Raw genomic sequence first — 19,415 nt, forward strand, 5'->3', positions numbered from 1 at the left:
TAGGAGTCCTGTGAGGATCAAAGCGGGCAGGGGTTTGATGGGTTTGGAGTAACCTTCAGTTCTTTCTTTCTTAATCAACACAATTGTTATTTTACTAGAACTTTTCACAGTCTCTACTTTTCAGTATCCAACTCAGAAAAGTCCCTCTTGCCAGATCTCCAGGACATCAAGATCTAAGTTATGTGCCTCACCTGGGGGCTGTTTACATCTGTTCAGATCGTCTTTTCTTGATGTCCTGAGTTCAGTCCTCTGAAACCACATGATGGAAAGAGAGCCCACAAGTTCTCCACCCTCCTTACCCCCACTTTGGCATGTGCCTGCCTACACATATACATAGAAACAGTAAAAAAAAATTAAAAAAGGAAACAGACAGTCATGCAAATAAGAAGACATAATGTGAGACCACAGTATACAACTATGGAATTGCAGTCAGTACACAGTAGGAGCAGTACCAAGTAGGTCCACCCTGCTTCTCTGTCTAAGAATTTGTTTACTTACAATATATAAAAGTTTGCAAATACTTTGAGCACCATCAGGGTAAGCATTTCAAGGGTATGGCTAACTTAATAGCTTAGAGGTAAGCTATCTTGGTGGCTTCATCTGTATACATGTGATCGCCCATGAAGAATTTTTGTCTCGTTCTTAGACTGTCTGGGAAGACGAAATCTTGTCTGACTGAGACAAAGAGTATTGGGTGTGTCCAGTGTCAAAGTCCATCTCTAAAGAAGCTCCTCAGAGGCAGCTTTGGAAGACAGGAATATTGTTTCACAGCTTTTGTCATCTAAGTAAACTCTACAGGTTCTTCCAGTCAGAACATCCCATCCAAGGTTGAGATGAATCAGACTATGAAATGAAAAATTAAGTCAGAGGAAAAAGTGGCCAAGGCTTCCCCATTAATGCAGGCGGGTGATGTGCTCCCTCCCCTTAGTCCTGCAGCCTAAGCAATGAGCTACTTTTCTACATCCTCTGAGAGGATTATCATCTCTGATCCAGTTCTTGGTAAATGCTCAGACCCTAAAGGAAATTCAGATTATCCTGGATTAATCACTCATACTCTGAGCGGCTAGTGACTAAAAAAAGTGGTCCCCTCTCATTGGAAACGATCTGAGTTCAGCAAAAGAAGCCTTCTGGGAATCACAAGGAAACATTGCCCTGAGGATTTAAAGGTCACAGGTGACAGAGTTTTAAAGCCACAGATATTATCATGCTGTTTCAAAAAAAAAAAAAAAAATCCCTGTATGCAATTCAGGGACAGTTACTTAGAGAAAATCAAAGATGTGGAATGGAAAAAAGAAAAGGCACCTTGAAGTGCAGTTAAGTAGGAGTAAAAGCTAACCTTCAGGTTTTTGCATAAGTCACAATCCAAGGGAATTTTACAAAGCTGATTAAATGTAATATGGGAAGTTGAAAGTACGAGTCGATATGATTAGGTATGGCCCCGAGGCAAGGCTGACACTAAGAAAAGTGAAAAAAGGAAAAAGACAGTGGATCAAACTGGTTTCCACGAAAATCCTGTTTTATTAGTATCCAGTTAGATGCCTGATGGATTGGCTGAGTTTTTTTTTAAGTGGCATTCATGAATGGAGAAGTAGGCAATACATGTGTCCTGTGTGGAGGGGTAGTTTCCTCCTCCTCACAGGGCTTGCTACCACCTTCTCAGATCTCTGTAGCCCTCCTCTGCTTCTGTTGCAAAGGGCAGACTAAATCTGGAATGATGAGTTCTTGGTAGGGGGGTTTTTGGGTTTTTTTTTCCCCTCTCTCCTCCGTACCATGTGTGTGTGTGTGTGTATGTGTATGTGTGTGTGTGTGTGTGTGTCTGGTTTAGGTGCTGGGTATTAAATAAGGTTCTCACGCTTGCTCATGAAGCGCTTCAGCCACAGAGCCATGTCCCAGCCTCATATCATGCTCCAGCACAGTCTTTTTGTGACTGGGGACATGGTTTCCTTTCCCATCGTGGTATGAGCACTGTGAATGTCTCATCTGGACCCCTCTTCTCCAGAACAGGAGCCACCAGCCACCTGTGGCCACTGTGCTCAAGATGTATTTGAGACGAGTTGAGATGAACTGTGACTACAATTTGCGTGCGCATGAGATTTTGAAAATTGGTTATGGAAAAGATAACAATGTAAACTGGCTTGAATTGCACAGTGATGGCCGGTTGGAATGATATTTCAGAGATACTGAATAAATGCTTGTGAAACCATTAATCTTCAGTGTTTTTCTAATGAAGCTTCTTTTCAAAATTTTAAACTACGTATGAGGCTCCCATGTTTGTGCTGACTTCTTTTGGTGTGGAAGCTACGTGACGATGAATTAGTTTGCCTGCGTTTTAACTTATCGAGCACATATGAAAGCACTTTCAAGAGGGTTATAAAATGGCCAGTGTTAGCCATCTAGCTGGAAGGTGGCTGATGTTTTACTCTTGTCCTGGCAGTCATCATTTCTGCTAGGTGGTTTACTCCGCTTAGGTACCTCGAGGCCAAGACAGGGTGAGGCACCTCCCACTGCTAATCAGTGCCACAGTCTTCTCCACGTGAGACCCCATCACTCCGGCATTGCCTTTCCTTTTTGGCAGTCTGCTTGTCATACTGCAAGCTGGCCGTCGTCACGGATGGCCAACTCACTTTCAAAGTGAGTTGGCTTTGCCCCACCTGTGTGATGGTTGGGCATCTGTGAATATGCATTAAAATTCCCGCCCTTTAGCCTACAGAACTTCCCCTCATTTCTCTCAGAGCACACACCTCTGACCAGACAGGAATGCATAGGCCTTGCCCCTGGGAAAGTGAGCCTGTGAGTCAGCAGCAGCTGGTAATGACGTTATTGCCTGCCAGAGCCGCCATGGCTCTACCGAAGCTCTGCTGGGATGGGGCCTGAAGGAAATCCCGTTCCTTTCCCGATGTTCAGCTTAATTCGCATCACCGAACTTGTCTAAAGCTGCTCCTCCGTACTCTCTGTAGTTTGTTTTTTTTTTTGGCATTTTAAGATGTTTATTTTGTAAATATAACAAAGCCCCTGAAATACAGGAATAAAAAGCATACAAGAAATAAAATGGGAAAAGAGAAAGTAAGTCCAGAAGCATACAAGGTGCTGTATGGGCAGCTGTGCTTGGCTTCACAGGAACCTCAGGAAGAGGTGAGGTCATTCCACTGCTGTCTGCTCAAGAAGCACAGGAGAGGCATTGACCATTTGCCCATGGTCTTCTTGAGTGAGAGTTGCCTTTAAGACCTTAGTTGCCCCACATTTTTATCTTGCTATGAAAGACTGGTGAGATTGTTGGCTCTCCCTGGCATTCTAGGTGAGGTCAAGGAAGGAGAACTTGCCATATTAATATTCCATTAAACCAACAAGAGTGTCCACTACTGAGTCTGCTCCTTCTCGAGCCATTTTTTATATGAAGTATGCTGCAATGTTCTCTTTTCTCTGTCAGCTAAGAAGAGGCTGCTCTCCTGTCTGGTCTCAAAGCACTCATTTACTAATCTTTCCTCTACAGACTTATCTAGAACATGTTGAATATGCACATACTCAAATGTAAAAGCAAGGAGCAAGTCAACCTCCCCACGTGTTGCCCAGTTACTACCTAAAGAAACTCACAAAGGAAGACCCGTAGCGATGCCTCTTTGATAACGCAAGAGAAGAAAACTCTAACTAGCAGTGTTTTCAAAGCAAAGACTCATGACCAAACCTTTGGCAGAGTACAGGGAATCATAAGAAAGAAGGGGAGTTAGTCTGATGAGGAAAGGATAGGAGCTCCACAAGGACCAAATATATCTGGGCACAGGGTCTTTTCTGAGACTGACATGCAACCAAGGACCATGTATGAATGTAACCTAGAACCTCTGCTCAGATGTAGCCTGTGGTAGCTCAGTAACCAATTGGTTTCCCATAGTGAGGGGAACAAGGACTATTTCTAACAGGAACTCAATGACTGGCTCTTTGGCCTCCCCACCCCCCAAGGGAGGAGCAGTCCTGTTAGGCCACAGAGGAGAGCTTTGCAGCCAGTCCTGAAGATACCTGATAAAACAGGATCAGATGAATGGGGAGGAGGTCCCCCCTATCAGTGGACTTGGCAAGGGGCACGGTGGAGAGGAGGGAGGGAGGGAGGGACTGGGAGGGATTGAGGGATCGGGACACAGCTGGGGTACAGAGTTATAAAATGTAACTGATAAGAAAAAAATAAAATACAAAAAAAAACCAAAACAAAACATTCTTTTTGAAAGAAGAAGCTGCAGATTTTCCTTTTCCCATGTTTGCTGGTTTTAGTTTTAGTCACTGCCATCATTGTCCCAGAATGAATTCCTCAGTGGAGATATTAATAAGGCAGGAATTGTTCACCTAAAAATAGAATAATAGATAGAGACACAATTTGAAGAGAAAGTGCAAGATCCTCTCTGTAGTTTTTGTCTCTACCCCGAGCTTAAAGGCAGGGCATGTGACTTGGAAATAAGATCACATTTGCCAAATGGTTTCTTTGAGAGTGGACAGCTGAGTTTCTTATTCAGGTTATCCTTGCCAGGCATTTGGACCAAGGTGATAGAACACTGTATAAAAAAAAAAAAAAAAAAAAAAAAAAAAAAAAAAAAAAAAAAAAAAAAGGTTCTCACAGTGTGTTTTAGTTGGCGTGAGGACATTGGCATTATTGGTCTCAGTGTTCTTCATTCCACCTTATCTTTTAGTGGGAGGCACTTAATTTTGAATGCCCCTGCTAAAATTTTAAGATTGAGAATATTATAGTCCTTCATAATCGAAAGCAATGGTTCCCAAAATGTGGGTTGCAATCCTTTTGGGGGGTCAAACAGCCCTTTCACGGGGATTTGCTTAAGATCATCAGAAAACACAGGTATTTACATTATGGTTCATTCAGTGGCAACATGACAGTTATAAAGTAACAATAAAATGATTTTATGGTTGGGGGTCACCACAACAGGAGGAACTGTATTAAACGGTCGCGGCATTAGGCAGGTTGAGAAACACTGTTCTAAAGGTAGGAATCTGGGGCCTCTGTGGAGCACAGTAGGCAATGTGGTTGGGTTCAGCCTAGTGTGGTACAAGTCAGAGGAGTGGGAGAGTGGGCTGGAGAGACAGAGAGGATAGGGATCCTGTAGTGTGCTGCTCAGCAGTTGCAGCTCTTTGCATGAGGGGCACAGATGTGCACAATGACGATTTAGAAACGCCATTCAGTCTTTATGGTAGCCTGGTGGAAGGGGAATTTAATGAGAGATGAACTAGAAGACAGAGAGAAACTAGCAGTTATTCTAACACAAGAAATGAGACAGAAAAAAATAATAATTTATGTATTTGTTACCAGCACTGAGGGAGGGCTACAGGCTGGAAATTTGACCCATTTAAGCTACACACATCCACTGATCCAGAGAAAAATGGAAATTCATTTCCCATTGTTTGTAATCCTGATCAGAAAGGATGCTTGTCTGTGTCCTCTGGCTGCATTTCTTTGTGTGGCAAGTGGAGATGGTTCTAGGAGCATTTTTTTTTTTTTCCTGACAGCACCCTGCAGGAAAAAGTGACAGAGCAACAGCCAGTGTCCAAGGAAATCTCTGAAAACATGTGGCTGGAAGTGACGCTGAGCTGCAGTGTGTCCTAATGGGGTAATTTACTGTGTGAAATTGGAATTGCAAAGAAAATTAATGTAATGAGTTCTTTTGATTTCCTAGGAGACTGAAGGTGAAATATATCGCTAATCTGCAACCCGCCATCTGGCTGGGTTTAGAACTGGGCCCCATTGTCAGGTATCTGGAGTTGAGGGTAATATTCTCGTTCCCTTGGTTGACTTAGATCACAGCTGGCCTCTCCTTCAAGGCCAATGCCTTTGTCTGAATCTCCCAGACCAACACCCTGATGCCCCTGTTCCCAGTCACGTCGTTTCGATCCTGTGTTTGTCTCTATTCCTTGGGGCATTTGCTCTGAGCCTGAGGGAGCCTTGATGCCACGCCTGGATCTCACACCACAGCTGCTCACATGGGCTGTGGTGCTGTGATGCTACACAGCTCTCCTGAACCACTGAGCTGATTTTTGCACTTCACGCCACAGTGACACTAATGTGCCAAGTAAGCAAAGACTGGATCTTGTCAGGGGTCTCTTGAAGAGAATAGTTTAAAAAAATTTGGGGGAAGTTTGTATTCAGTAATGCGTTTTGCTTTATGTAATAGCCTTTAAACCGACAAACTGGTGGTAAAACAATTTGTCAATGACAATGAAAAGTCTTTGTCAAAATGAAAAAGTACAGGGATTTCACATGCTGTTTGTTCTCTTTAGGGTTGAGGAGCTGGGTGACACTTTCCCATACCTAACATTAATATTTACTCTCAGTTGTAAATGTCATTTCTATGTCCTTTGAGGAGGGCATGAGATGAAAGCTGTTTCCAAGCCTTTCTAGCTCTTTCTGAACTCTCTCTGGCTGCTTCAACTCAGCTGTTCTGGCCCAAACTCCTCTCCAAGCTGACCAATTCAAACTGTCTTCTCTTGGCTTCTGATGAATTGCTCTGCCTAGCCTCAGACTAATTCTGGCAATATATTTTAATTTTCTGGCTTCTTCTCATTCTTTGGCTCAGACTGTCTTCAACTGGGTCTAGTTTATTCTCTCTGCAACCCGTCTCTGTAAAACGGCTCCAGTAAAAAACTTTTGGTAAAAATATTCTTCTTTTCTCTCGCTGTGCTGCTCTTCTGTAGCTTCTCCTGTCCTGATCTTGTGGGAGTTGGGCGTATTCTGTCTCTGACTTATTCTGTCAAGTCTTGCTCTGATCTCTCACTTTCTCTGTTCCTCAATTAGATGCCAAATTTAAACATGGCTACTTCTGTCTATAAACTTACATTACCTTCATTGTTTGGGATGAAAGGTGTTTACTAAGGGTATTTCTGCATTCTGGCTAGATCATACTGTAATCTAGAGCAGGCCTGCATTCTAGCTGTATCACGTAGACCTAGCAGGTCTTTGGATGTGATCCTTGTCCGAGCAGCCATGTTGCAGGATTAAAATTCCTCGACAGTGAGTTCCTTCTTCAGCTGTTTAGTATTTCCCTACTGGTGCCAGGCTAGCCCTTTCCATATTGCAGTGACCCAGGATCTTCACAGTGATTTTTGCTAGGCAAACATTACTCCTCCACCTACTGGGGCAACAGATAGTTTATGTTCGGTGACTCTTAGGAGACTTAAACAAGGAGGAAGCAGTTTGGGTTGTTTGCCCTGAAGGTATTTTTCAGTTGTTGGAGAGCGGACTAATTACTACCGGAATGCTTTGCTGCATTCCCACAAGTCCCTCAGGAGTGTCTAAGTTCACGCAAGCACTTTAAGGAATGTCTTCATCCCTTGTCTCACGGGCAGTCACCCACTTCACTATCCTTCCTGCAGCAGAACCTGCATGTAATTGAGCAAGCATTTGGCAGGGATGGTGAGTGCTGGCCTCGTAGCAGAGTGCTGTAATCCACTTGCAGATGGGAAAATGGCAAAATCACTAGATTATTTACACATGTTGGAGTGTCACACAGCATTAAAAGTGGATAAAGTACCTCTCTGCATGGCGGCATGGTTGTGATTGATTGTTACCGACGAAGCATGACTCGGAACGTTTTAGAAAAATCTTAGAAAGATTTTAAAAAGGAGCTTTATGATAAATCTGTTTTTGAGACAGGGTCACATTCCGTAATCTATGTTTCCTTAGAACTCATTATATGGCGCAGATTAGTCTTGAAGTTGTGGTAATTCTCCTCTCTCAGCTTCCGAAGTGTTAGGATTACAGACGTGAGGCATCATATCAAGCTAGGAACTCATTTATTAAAAGGAGGAGGAGGTGGAGGAGGAGGAAAAGGAAAACATAACAAGAGCACGAAAGAGTTACAGCAGATTCTTGGCTGTGGTCCCCTCTGGATAGAGCTCAAGGAAGGTGGAGGGTGACAGCTTTCATATATTAATAGTTTAACTTGAAAGAAATGTCCTGAGTTCTTTTGAAAAATATTCAATGCTGATTTTGAAAGTTTTAAATAAACTGATAACTGCTGGGGCAGAATTATAGCCACCATCTAAGAGAGGATATATGAAACCCAGGCTTGGGAGAAGGGGCCTTGGAGGAGCCAGCAGCCTCGTGGAACTCTGGCCTCATCTGAACAAAGATACTTGGGGACTTTAAAATAGGCTTTCCAGGTGTACATCTGAACAGACTGACTTCTGTATCACTCACAGTTCTCTTTCTTCCTGTGCCTTCACTGTGCTCAGCCACAGCTCCCAAGGACGTCACTGTGCTCAGCCACAGCTCCCAAGGACATCTCACATCTCACTTTTAATGGTACCACTGTGGCTACCTTAGAGCACTGTTGGACCATTGAGAAAACCCCTTGGTGACTTTGGCTACTGGCTGCTGCTCCCCACAACTTCCTGTACCCTCTGTTCACTCTGCTGAATTCTCTTTCCCCCAACAGAATTATCACTGTTCTGTGCTCACTGTCCCAGATGCTCACAATAGTCTTATTGCTTTAGGGATGTAATACTCAATTTAAAGTGGGCAGAGAGGCCTTGCTTACTTCTCCCACCTGCCTGACACAAGAGGCCTAATTTACGCTGCCCTCAAATGTAAAGTTGACTTCTTTACAAATGCATTTTCTTACCCATGGGATAGAGGATGTGGGTACAGAGAGGAAGGTCAGGATGTGGAGTTAGTATAGCTTATTGCAACATTCTTACCACCTCACCTTCCTCTTTTGGGAACTGATGTCGGTAATTATTATTTTGAAGTAACCTCTTAAAAATCAACATGTTTTATGGAATATACATTTTTTAAGTGTCTTTCAGTGTTTCCTTTCATCTTTGTATGTTTCAGACGGGCAGGTCTGGGAATTCGTGTAGGGGATTTGCGGATCCAGCACTGACTTATGTACGTGTCTGCTTTCAACCTGTAAAAACTGTCTTTGTAGAATAGACGATGTTCTAACAACAACGCTTTGACTAAAGAGCCTTTGGTTGTTTTGGCTAAATCTAATATTAGAATGATGTGTAAATAGAACAGGCATAAAAGTGAGGGGTCTCACAGCCACTCATTCTAAGATCACCACACAGTCTTTCCCCCACACCCTCATGTACCGTGAATTTATATCTGTGTTATCTTCTAGTGTTGAATAGTAATAAACAACCTTCATTAAATCATAGGAGTTGCTTCCCCTGAATTTTCAAAGTGTGCTTAAAGGTTATCAGTAGAAATAAAGTAATAAACTATCGTGTGGCTCCCTCTGCTGGTGGATGTGTACATGACAAACCAAGCTGGTTCAGCTGGGAAAAGATTGTAGTTCTGAGTGTTGCCAGGTAAAAGTAAAAAAGTGAAGTATTTTGTAAATCTATCACTAGGATACAATTACCTCCAAAGAAAAAATTAATTGACGTTAAGTTTCCACGTTAAAATATCAGTAATGTTGTTTCTCTTGCTAAGAAGGCTTGAGACCACAGCATAAAACAGAAACAGCACATTCTCTGGGGTTCTGTAGTGTTGGCCCATCCCAACAGTGTGTGTCTCAAACTCTACTTTAACCAATGGTCTGAATACTTCTCAGATTATTCCAGGAGTTTTTCCAAAACTAGACTTTTTACTTAGAAACGTGATGTTAGCATCTTCAGACTTCAGTTCTTTTTCTTTCCTAGTGTCTCATCAGAAGGTTATATAGTTAAAACTGCAGAATTTGGGGGTCAATAGCTTTACTCCCCTGGTCTCTGGGTCTCCGGCTTTTTTCCCCTCTTAGGCACCATCCTAAAGCATCCTCTGTCCTTTGCTCTTGCTAAACATGTTGGAACATGTCTTGGTTTATTTTTAAGTTAACAGAACTCTATACAAATTGTATATAACATGTCATTTTGAGCTATGTTTGCACTGTAGAGTGCCTCCACGGAACTGATTGATATGTGTGTCCTGTCTACTAGTGCTAACAGGCCACGCGTCCTCCTGTCACAGTTTCCAAGGATCCAGGACGACAGGCCATTGCTGTCTATGGTCAATAATGTAATTACAGTTTCCTGTGTAGTTGATTCTATTTTACACAGTGAAAAAGCCCACAAGCATTTGGTGAGCACTCTCATTTTCCCCCAGTAACTTCATGCAGCAGTATTAGCTGTTCTTATCCATGTTTCATAGAGTCTAGCAAAGGTGAGCTCACCTGAGAACTAGTGAACAAGGCTCCAGGTAGGCTCACACCTGAGCCAGAAGTTTTGAGACCCCATCCATGTGAGTGGTACCCTTTAGCAGCATCCTCTGAGGGCTGGTGACCTTTGCTCACTTTCCTGTCCTGGAGCTGAGGACTTTTAGATAACTACTGGGCCGCCTCAGTCTAGACACATGTGTTTTCTTCCATGAATGGCATAGGAGGACCGCCACTCTTGTGCTTAATGTTGAGAATTTGAGCAATTATATTTATCATAAAAATGGAATTAATGAGAAAAATGCATTGTAGATCACTGGTTTCCTCAGTGAGTCTCAGCCAAAGATGATTTTAGGTACAAATAATTGAAAGAGGAGTAAAATTACCAGGTGCAGATGTTAAAACTGTTAGCAGAAAGCACTTGGGCTTAGGCACTGAAGGTCTTCATGAAGAGTTTTTGAAATGCATAATCAAGAGTAATTTAGAGCAGAAAAATTCCTGAACACACTTGAAGTATAATGAAGCAATTTCTTTAAAATTGGCGATTATAAAGAATTGCTAGCCTTGAGCCAGTTTGCATGTACTGTGTTTTTTAATCTTTACAGTAGTCTGAAGATCATTAGCTATTATTTGACGCCCTATCTAGAGGAAGAAACCAAACCTAGTGAATTTAGGTGGTTGCTTAAAGTTACCTGGCTAATGAATGGGAAACCTGGATTTGCGCTCCTGTGACCAGGCTCAAGGTCTGGCAATCTAAACCATTTTGTTGCTCAGCGAAGCCTGCTGTGATGTGGAAACATCTGATATCTGTGTGGTCCAAAATGCAACAGAAACTGTGATGACTGAGTGCTCAAAATTTGGCTAGAATAGCATGGAAATGAAATTTATGATTTTTTAAAAAAACACATTTTAACTTCGGTGTTGGTTGTTAGTTTAGGAAGGGAGGGGTGGAAATAGAGGGACATGGAGAGACAGGAGCCCCACGGGGAGACCATCAAAACTAAAAGATCTGAGCCCAGAGGATCCTGCAGGAACTGATGCACCAATGTAGGACGATGTATGTAGAGGACCTCGACCCCCTGCTCAGATTGGCAACCCAGTCTCCATGTGGCTCTCCTAGTGAAGGGAGCAGGGGCTGCCTCTATCATGAACTCAGTTGTCTGCTCTTTGATCACTTGCCCCTGGCGATGCAGCCTTGCCAGGCCGCTGAGGAAGAGGATCCAGGCAGTCCTGATGAGACTTAACAAGCTATGGGCAGATGGCAATGGAGGAGAACTCCCCCTTTCAGTGGACTAGAGGAAGGGAGATAGGGGGAAGAAAAAGGGAGGGTAGGACTGGGGGGAGTTGAGGGAGGGGGCTTCAATTGGGATATAGAATGAATACATTGTGAAGAAAAAATTAAAATTAAAAAATAACTTTAAAAGCTCCATGTATCTAGTGGGTTACATGCTGGGGAACACACACTTATGTGATCTTTAAGATTCTTCAGTATAAGGTACTGGGTATTTGGGGTTAATGTATTTAACTCCCTGATTCATTGGAAGAGCACTGCCACTCATGTGTATTAATAAGCTGATTTAAGTCATAAAATTAAAAGAAAAAGAGCACAGGTATAATCCGGGCATTTAAGCCTCTCAGTCATGACTCTTTCCATTTTACACTTTTTGAATCTATAAATTTATGTTTTTCACCGTTGTTATTATGGAATGGGGAAAGTGTTGCTTTTGAGAAAAGTGTTAAGCCTTGGTAAGTTCACGCTCAATGGACGTTCTCCTCTTTTTTTACTTCAGGTTATAGAAACACTGTCTCGGTTATCCCGCACACCAATTGCTTTGGCCACAGGAATCAGGTGAGTCCATGCCGCTGTGCTTCCCGTCTCCCGTGTCATTCATTTCAATGCTATTTCTTGAATGGTTCTTGTCTGCAAGGCTCTTCACGTTTGGTACGCCAGTGCTACACGCACATTTGAGCTTCACTGAGCAATTAAGAACTTAGTGATAGAATCGAATAAGACTCAATAGCTGAACATTGTTCTCAGTTTGCTGCCGCTGGTCATGGCCCCTTTAAAAAATTCTTCAGCTTTTCCTATATAATTCATTAGAACAAATGTGAATGTTTTAATACACAAATATTTAAAAATAAAATCTATGTCGTTTCTGTAGAAGAGACCATTCCAGTAACTCATGACATCAATGAATTTAAGGGACAATCAGAGAAGCGCTAAATGATGGGCTTACAAGGGTGTGTGTTGAAGACTGGGCGAGGCATGAAAAGCTCGGAAGTAGACAGTTTATCTATGCCATCTCCGTGCAGTGGAGTATAATACAGGTGGTAAGCGTGGAAGTAGAGAGGTGTTTGCTGTTCAAGCTTTTGCTGTCTGAGATTATGTCTTCTTACCTAAATTGTAGCAGTCAGCAAAGAATATAAGATACAGGAAATGAAGATATAGCCCGGTCGCCTGGAAGCAGAAATGTTATTTTTTTTTTTCAAGGCTTTGTGTGTAGTCTCCAGCCATGAAAGGGCTTTGTATGCCTCTATCTCTGCCTTTTTGGCTTCATTTTTCTTTGCTAAGCTCATATCATATTCTGAGAAAGGGGATCCAAGAGTGTTTCAAAGGAGAACTCATCAGTGGCTCTGCAGCTTAGCTCCTGGATGCAACCACAATGGTCTCAGGGAGGGCCTCCTGAAGACCATTTCCCAGAAATGGGCCATGGTTTTATCTGCTTTCTATAGAAGTAGCTTCTAAGCTGATTGATTCTTCAGTTCCTTCTAATTTGCTCCCCAACAATGAGTAGCTGTCCATGCCTGTATGTATTTTTGCATCATTATATGTAAGGAGTAGATTTTGAAACAGTCATGCCCTACGTTGTATATAGTTTTGATTAAGGATACCCGTTAGAAGTCTTTTTCCTTTTGAGATTTTTACCATCTCTATTTCCTGTAGTGTGCTATCAGTTTCTATAGTGCACCTGTGTAGATATGAAAGTCTGATAAAATATGCCTATATTAAAAAAGAACAACCCTGAAAGCTTGTTACAAATATTTACTTATTTGAAAAAAAATATAGGTCCCTTTGCTATCTTAAGAATTAAATTAATTCATAATTTAAAGTTAAATTGTTTTAAATAATAAAAATATAACAAAAGTATGACTTTCAGTGAAACTCTTTAGTCACTATTTAAAATTTAATATTATTATTATTATTTATTATTATTAGTTACATTTTATTAACTCTGTATCCCAGCTGTATCCTTCTCCCTCATTCCCTCCCAATCCCACCCTACCTCCCTCAGCTCCTCCCTGCCCCTTTCCAAGTCCACTGATAGGGGAGGATCTTCTCCCCTTTCATCTGACCCTGTTTTATCAGGTATCTTCAGGACCGGGGCTGCAAAGTCCTCCTCTGTGGCCTAGCAGGGCTGCTCCTCCCTTGGGGGGTGGGGAGGTCAAAGAGCCCGCCATTGAGTTCATGTCAAAAATAGTCTCTGTTTCCCTTACTAGGGAAACCCACTTGGATAATGAGCTACCTCGGGCTATATCTGAGCAGAGGTTCCAGGTTGTATCCATACATGGTCCTTGGTTGGAGAAACAGTCTCATATAAGACCCCTGTGCCCAGATATATTTGGTCCTTGTGGAGCTCCTGTCCTCTACAGGTCATATTAACTCCCCCTTCTTTCATATGATTCCCTGCACTCTACTGAAGGTTTGGTTATGAGTCTCAGTATCTGCTTTGATACACTGCTAGGTAGAGTGAGGTATCCCAGAAGGATATCCAGTTCTTCCCCTGTTTAACACTGACCATCTGCTCGCATCAGGGACTCCTCGCCAGCCTTTCTTAGGCATCTCTTCAGAAGGAGAAATACACATATGGTATATACTCACTTATTTAGACTTATAAGATATGATAAACATAATGAAATCTATACACCTAAAGAAGATAAACAAGAAAGAAGACCTAGGGTAAGATGATCAATCCTCACTTAGAAAGACAAATGGGATGGACATTGGATGTAGGAGCAAACAAGTAACAGGACAGTAGCCTACCACAGACAGCCTCTGAAAGACTCTACCTAGCAGTGTATCAAAGCAGATACTGAGACTCATAACCAAAACTTATTATTTTGATAGATCCTTGTTATAAACATGAAATATGCTTACTATAAAAAAGTAGAGCATTTTTTATTATAATATAGTTACTATGGTAATTTTATTAGGCATACTTTTAAAGCATTATTTTGGTCATAACAACACAGGTTTGGAGCCAAACAAAGGTGCCAAATGATAGGAGTGGGGAAAATATAATTTTATTTTTAAACAGGGGACAAAAAACAACTCCCAGTCTATTTAAAGTGTATTGTGTTCATTTCTCCAACACTGGAAAAAAAAAATACTTAAATACTCTGATGTCTGAATAGGAAAATCTGCTGCGGGGTCAAAATCACATGTATGATGTCTTTGTTTTCTAATAATCTTCATCCTTACACATGAGCAGACACACACACACACACACACACACACACACACACACACACACACATGCACACACACACACACAAAACACAGCTTACCACCATAGTCTTTGTTGGATCAGTTCTTTCAGTTGGAGTGAGGGTGGGCCCTGAAGGCAAGGGCATGGGTAAGGCTGCTTGGGCCCTGAACGAGGCTCTGCGGGGGACAAGGGGTGCCATGGGGTGACTCTTCAGGTATGTGTCAGCTGGGAGATCAGACAGTCACTTTAACATGTCCCCAGCTGCACAAGCGTGTGCAGGGACTCACTGTAATGCTGGCGATGATTTGGGGTGGCAGCTGTTGCAGTCCCCCCAGGGGAACCCCAGGCACATCTGCTGGGCAACTGCTTTTGGGGAAACCCTAGAAATCATTAAATACAACGACTTGTCTGAGTGGCAGCCAATCTGGCTATTTAATTAGAGGTAAATGCTCACTCCGGATTGCTTACTCTTCCATGTATTTCCTCCCTAGGCCCTTCCCTACCGAAGAAAGTATAAATGATGAAGACGTCTACAAAGGCCTTCCCGACTTAATAGAGTATGTTAAACATTTTCGGTAAAATTAAGCCACTGCACAAATTTGCTCTTAGCATAGATGTGAACTATGAGAAGCTCTCTGCGGGGTAAAGGTGATGTGATGATTACGACATCATAAGAATTATCTTTAAAGTGACGGTGGGACATTTCACAGAAAACATGCTCCAACTGGCTTCTGGTCTTGTTTTGTGTGCCTATGAAGAGAAGTAAAAAAAAAAAAAAAAAAAAAAAAAAAAAAAAAAAAAAAAAAAAAAACTTGAAGTTTCTCAAAGTCAGAATAGAGAGGTAGATAAAACTGGAATTATGCAAGTAGGGAATAATAAAAAGGGAAATAAAGTTTACTCCTGAAGTGGAGAGGCAGGACAGAAAGTGTGTGCATCTGTCAGCACCAGGAAGGATGCATGCAACTGGAGTTATTCAGGGAAATGTCAGTAGATGGAGCTTATCCCAAGCAGAGGATCCTCTGTGCTTTATTATTTAATAGTCAGAAGGGGCAGAAAGTCTTGCTGCTGATTATCTTCTGCTGATTGAGTGGCTTGTGCAGATTATGAATAAATATAAAGCATGATCCCTCTCTCTTCGAGGACTTTATGATATAGATCAGGTATGTTTGCACAGAATTATAAGAAATGGATTATGCTCCAAGGGCCATTCTTGGAATCAGTGGGAATCCAGTTCTTCCCCTGTTTAACACTGACCGTCTGCTCGCATCAGGGACTCCTCAGCAGTCTTTCTTAGGCATCTCTTCACAGAGAGACCTTTCCTGGTGAAAATACTCACCATACCCTTACCCTGCTCTGTGTCTTTAGAGCGTTTATTTCTGGCTAAGACGATGTTGGCTTGCTGCATTTACCGTCTGTGTCTTCATCCCAAGGCGGTGACGCCAGGAGCTCTGTGCATTTCCGTATTCTAAGAACCTTAAACTACGATGAGCTGGAGAGACGGCTCAGTGGTTAAAGCAGCTGTGCCAGCAAAGGGATCTGACTTTGGATTCTCAGGACCCTTGTGAGGTAGTGGGAAGGCGCAGTAGCTTACCTGTGATTTTATCTTGAGACAGCAGAGACAGGGGGGTTCCTCTAGGCAAGCTGGAGAACGACACCAGCCATATGAGTGAGCTCTAGATTTGATTGAGAGGCCCTCCCTCCATGGATAAGGTGTTGGAGCAATCAAGGGAGATTCAGACATCAACTTCATCCTTCTACATACACTCGAGTATACTCACCTGTACACACCTGCCACGTACCTACCCCCTTGCACATGGGTGTGCAACTATTCCACATACACCTATACATGAAAAAGGAGAAAAAAAAAAAAGAAGCGGTTAAGCCATGTCTGGTGCGTGACGTGAATGCCAGAAGAACGTTAGACACCTACTGTTTGCCAGGCCTTATGCGTTAGAGTTGAGCTATCTAATCATTTATAATAAGAGTGTGTTCTGTGCTCATGTGTGTGCCGACATGTTCTGTGCATTACCTCATGTAACTACTGTGTTAAATTCCCATTGTTGTAATCTGATGAAAAAAAACAAAAACATTTGTATACCAAACTAACTTGTTAGAGATGATATCAGTATCACGCACTGTAGTCTTTGAACTCAGATGTTTCAGACCCTGAAACCAGAGGCTCCTAATCACTGTCCTGGGAGCAGGTGTGTGGTGACGTGCTGTTCTGGAGCTCTTAATAGAAGAGCAGGTGAGGCGAGTCCTGTAGAAGCCATAACTGGGCTGTCAGCAGCTCTTCTATTTTAAGCGGCATTTGGAGTAACGAGTAACCTTGAAGTCATATACTTTAAATGTCCTTTGGGGATAGTTTCTTGCTGCTTCTAAACTTCTAAGAATGCGCCGCCATTAAGTAAGATAGATGCTGATTATCCGATTAATGTGAAACCAGTCTTTTATAAAGTGACTGTAAGGCTACTGGCCATGGTCAGTAATCAGGAAGGATATATTATGTCTAGAGCTGTGGTGACGTTCCTTTCAGAGCCCCACATGGTCATTGGACCCCATTGATGGTCACTAATTCCTACTACTTTTTAAAGTAGCCTTTGCCCACCTTGTTCTGCCAAGCACTACTGTTAGATTTCGTTTGGAGGGAATGTGAGGTGTCAGGTAAGAGGAGGCCTTCAATTCAAAGTGACAGGGTGGGTGTTACAGTCCATGTGGCTTTTGGCCAGCCCCTTCCTCAGTTCAGTTATCTTAGTTAACTCTGTCATGATCTCAGATAATTTCCCTGCATTTTGATGAATTTACACAAAATGCCCAGACACAGGACCACCAGGACTGTAAAGCGAGACTTCATCTCAACCCTCACCCAAGACATAATGAAACAAAGTGCCTAGACCAACGTAACTGTCCCACTGTTTCCCAGCCAGAGCCCATCAAATGCCCTGCTATGGAAATCACAGAGCTGCCAATATGGCCTGACTCCTCAGTGCTAAACTTAAAAGACATCTTTCACTCTTTCTCCTCTCTCTGTAATTCCAAATGGTCTCCGTATCTGATGTCACAATCCAGACTTTCCCTGTCTCCCTCCTCATTAGCCTTTACCTTAGTTGTACCTCTCAGCCTCACGATTCGTGGCTTCCAGTTCCCTGTCTGTCTTCTCCTTCCCACCTTCTTTCCTCTGTGAAGCCCCTTATGGTTCTTAAATACCCAGCTAAGGTTGAGCTCACCAAGTGTATGACTCTTTATAGTTTTGTTTCAGGGCTTCCCTCCAGTGGTTCAGCATACTTTCCCAAGGGGGAGGGCATTGCCAAGCTCAGCATCCCTGGATTCTTTGAACTCCATCTTTCATGCTAGTGCCCTTTTCAGGAGTACTGCCTCTATCTTCATTTGATGTGGGTGTGTGCTACTCTCATTGGTCTTGAAGTTCCATTAAGATAGTATTTCCAAAGCAGCTATCTACTGAATAAGCTAACATATTGTAATCTAGTTCAGCCATAATACCTCTTTGACGCCTTCTCTGACTTTCTTTAGTTATTTTTCCTCTTTCCCGCTCCTTTGGTTTGTGCTCATTTTCCTTCTTACATATATAGAATTGTGTATTTATGGGCCATTCTCCATATAAGCTAGTTTATGTGTGTTTGTGTATTATGTACGATGTGTGTGCATTATATGTGTGTGTGTGTGTGTGTGTGTGTGTGTGTGTGTGTGTATGTGTGAGTGCATGGGTGCCATGTATGTGTGTTTGGAGATCAGGCAGCAACCTTGTCTTCCACTTTATTTGAGACTGAATTTAACAGGATAGCTAGATGGCCCACAGACTTGTGGGGATTTTCTTGCCTCTCCCTCCCCTCTTACTACAGAACCCTGGGATTACAGATTTGCTAACATGCTAGGCTTTGTGCAGGCTGTGGGGATGTTCAAACTCGGATCGTTACACTTGCATGAGTTTACACTTTGGTCCAGATCCTCAATGAGAGAGTTTTTGATCTGTATGTCTAAAGTCTTACAGAGCGTGGAATTCAGTCAGCTTTTTATAAATATCCGCTGGATGGATGAGCAGATGGGTTGGTGGGTGGACAAGTATTTCTGAAGTGAATTTTTCTCAGAGCACACTTCTCTCAAGCTTTGGCTCTCGCTTTTAATGTACCTTCCTTTTCTCTGGGTTTTGACAGTTCACTTCTGTCAAATGCCTCCAAATAATCTTTCATGGCAAACATAAACAGGCTGTGATTGTACCAGCTTTGAAAAATGTTCCAAGTGGTAGAGTGACACAGTTACAGTGTTCTTACTTTTGTTTGTGTCAGTTTATAACATTCAGCCTGTACAGGCTGAGGAGAGGTAGTCAGGGCTGGCCATATTAAAGGGCTGGATTCCTTTCTCAAAGAGAACAATGTTTTATTGCAACATCTCTGTGTTGTTTAAGGCCATTCTTTGGGGTTGTGTTAGTAGAAGGCATTTATAGAAGCTTTGAACTGGGAGGGAAAACTGAAGCGTGTAATGGAAATGGGAATGCCACGATTGACAATGCTAATAGTTTCACAGGAGCGGCTTGGGAACAGTGCCCTGGTCAGCCACTGGTAATGTCCAATTGCTCGTGGGGGACTGGAAAGTACAAATATTTCCAAGAAACCAATATGCAGTATTTAATGGCTTTAAAATAGATTTTAAATATTTATGGATTTTTGCTTGCCTCCCTTTTAAAAATAAAATACAGTTAACTCAGATAAAGACAGTTTAGTTGTAGAAAGATGTATATGTATCTTTTATGTGGGCTTCTAGAAGCATGTTTTGAAAAGAACCA

General features: G+C 42.4%; 1 protein-coding gene across 1 annotated transcript in view; it reads left to right on the forward strand.

Annotated features, from left to right (window-relative positions):
- Positions 1-19,415, forward strand: part of Vav3 (vav guanine nucleotide exchange factor 3) — a 335,771-nt gene that overhangs the window by 128,841 nt on the left and 187,515 nt on the right. Inside the window, exons 3-4 of the mRNA XM_055618154.1 lie at positions 11,918-11,976; positions 15,106-15,171. Of these exons, the coding sequence (XP_055474129.1) occupies positions 11,918-11,976; positions 15,106-15,171 (125 nt within the window). The remainder of the gene's footprint in view (positions 1-11,917; positions 11,977-15,105; positions 15,172-19,415) is intronic.

The sequence above is a fragment of the Psammomys obesus genome, unplaced genomic scaffold, assembly GCF_907164565.1.
Source record: "Psammomys obesus unplaced genomic scaffold, mPsaObe1.curated_primary_1811, whole genome shotgun sequence".
NCBI lineage: Eukaryota > Metazoa > Chordata > Mammalia > Rodentia > Muridae > Psammomys > Psammomys obesus.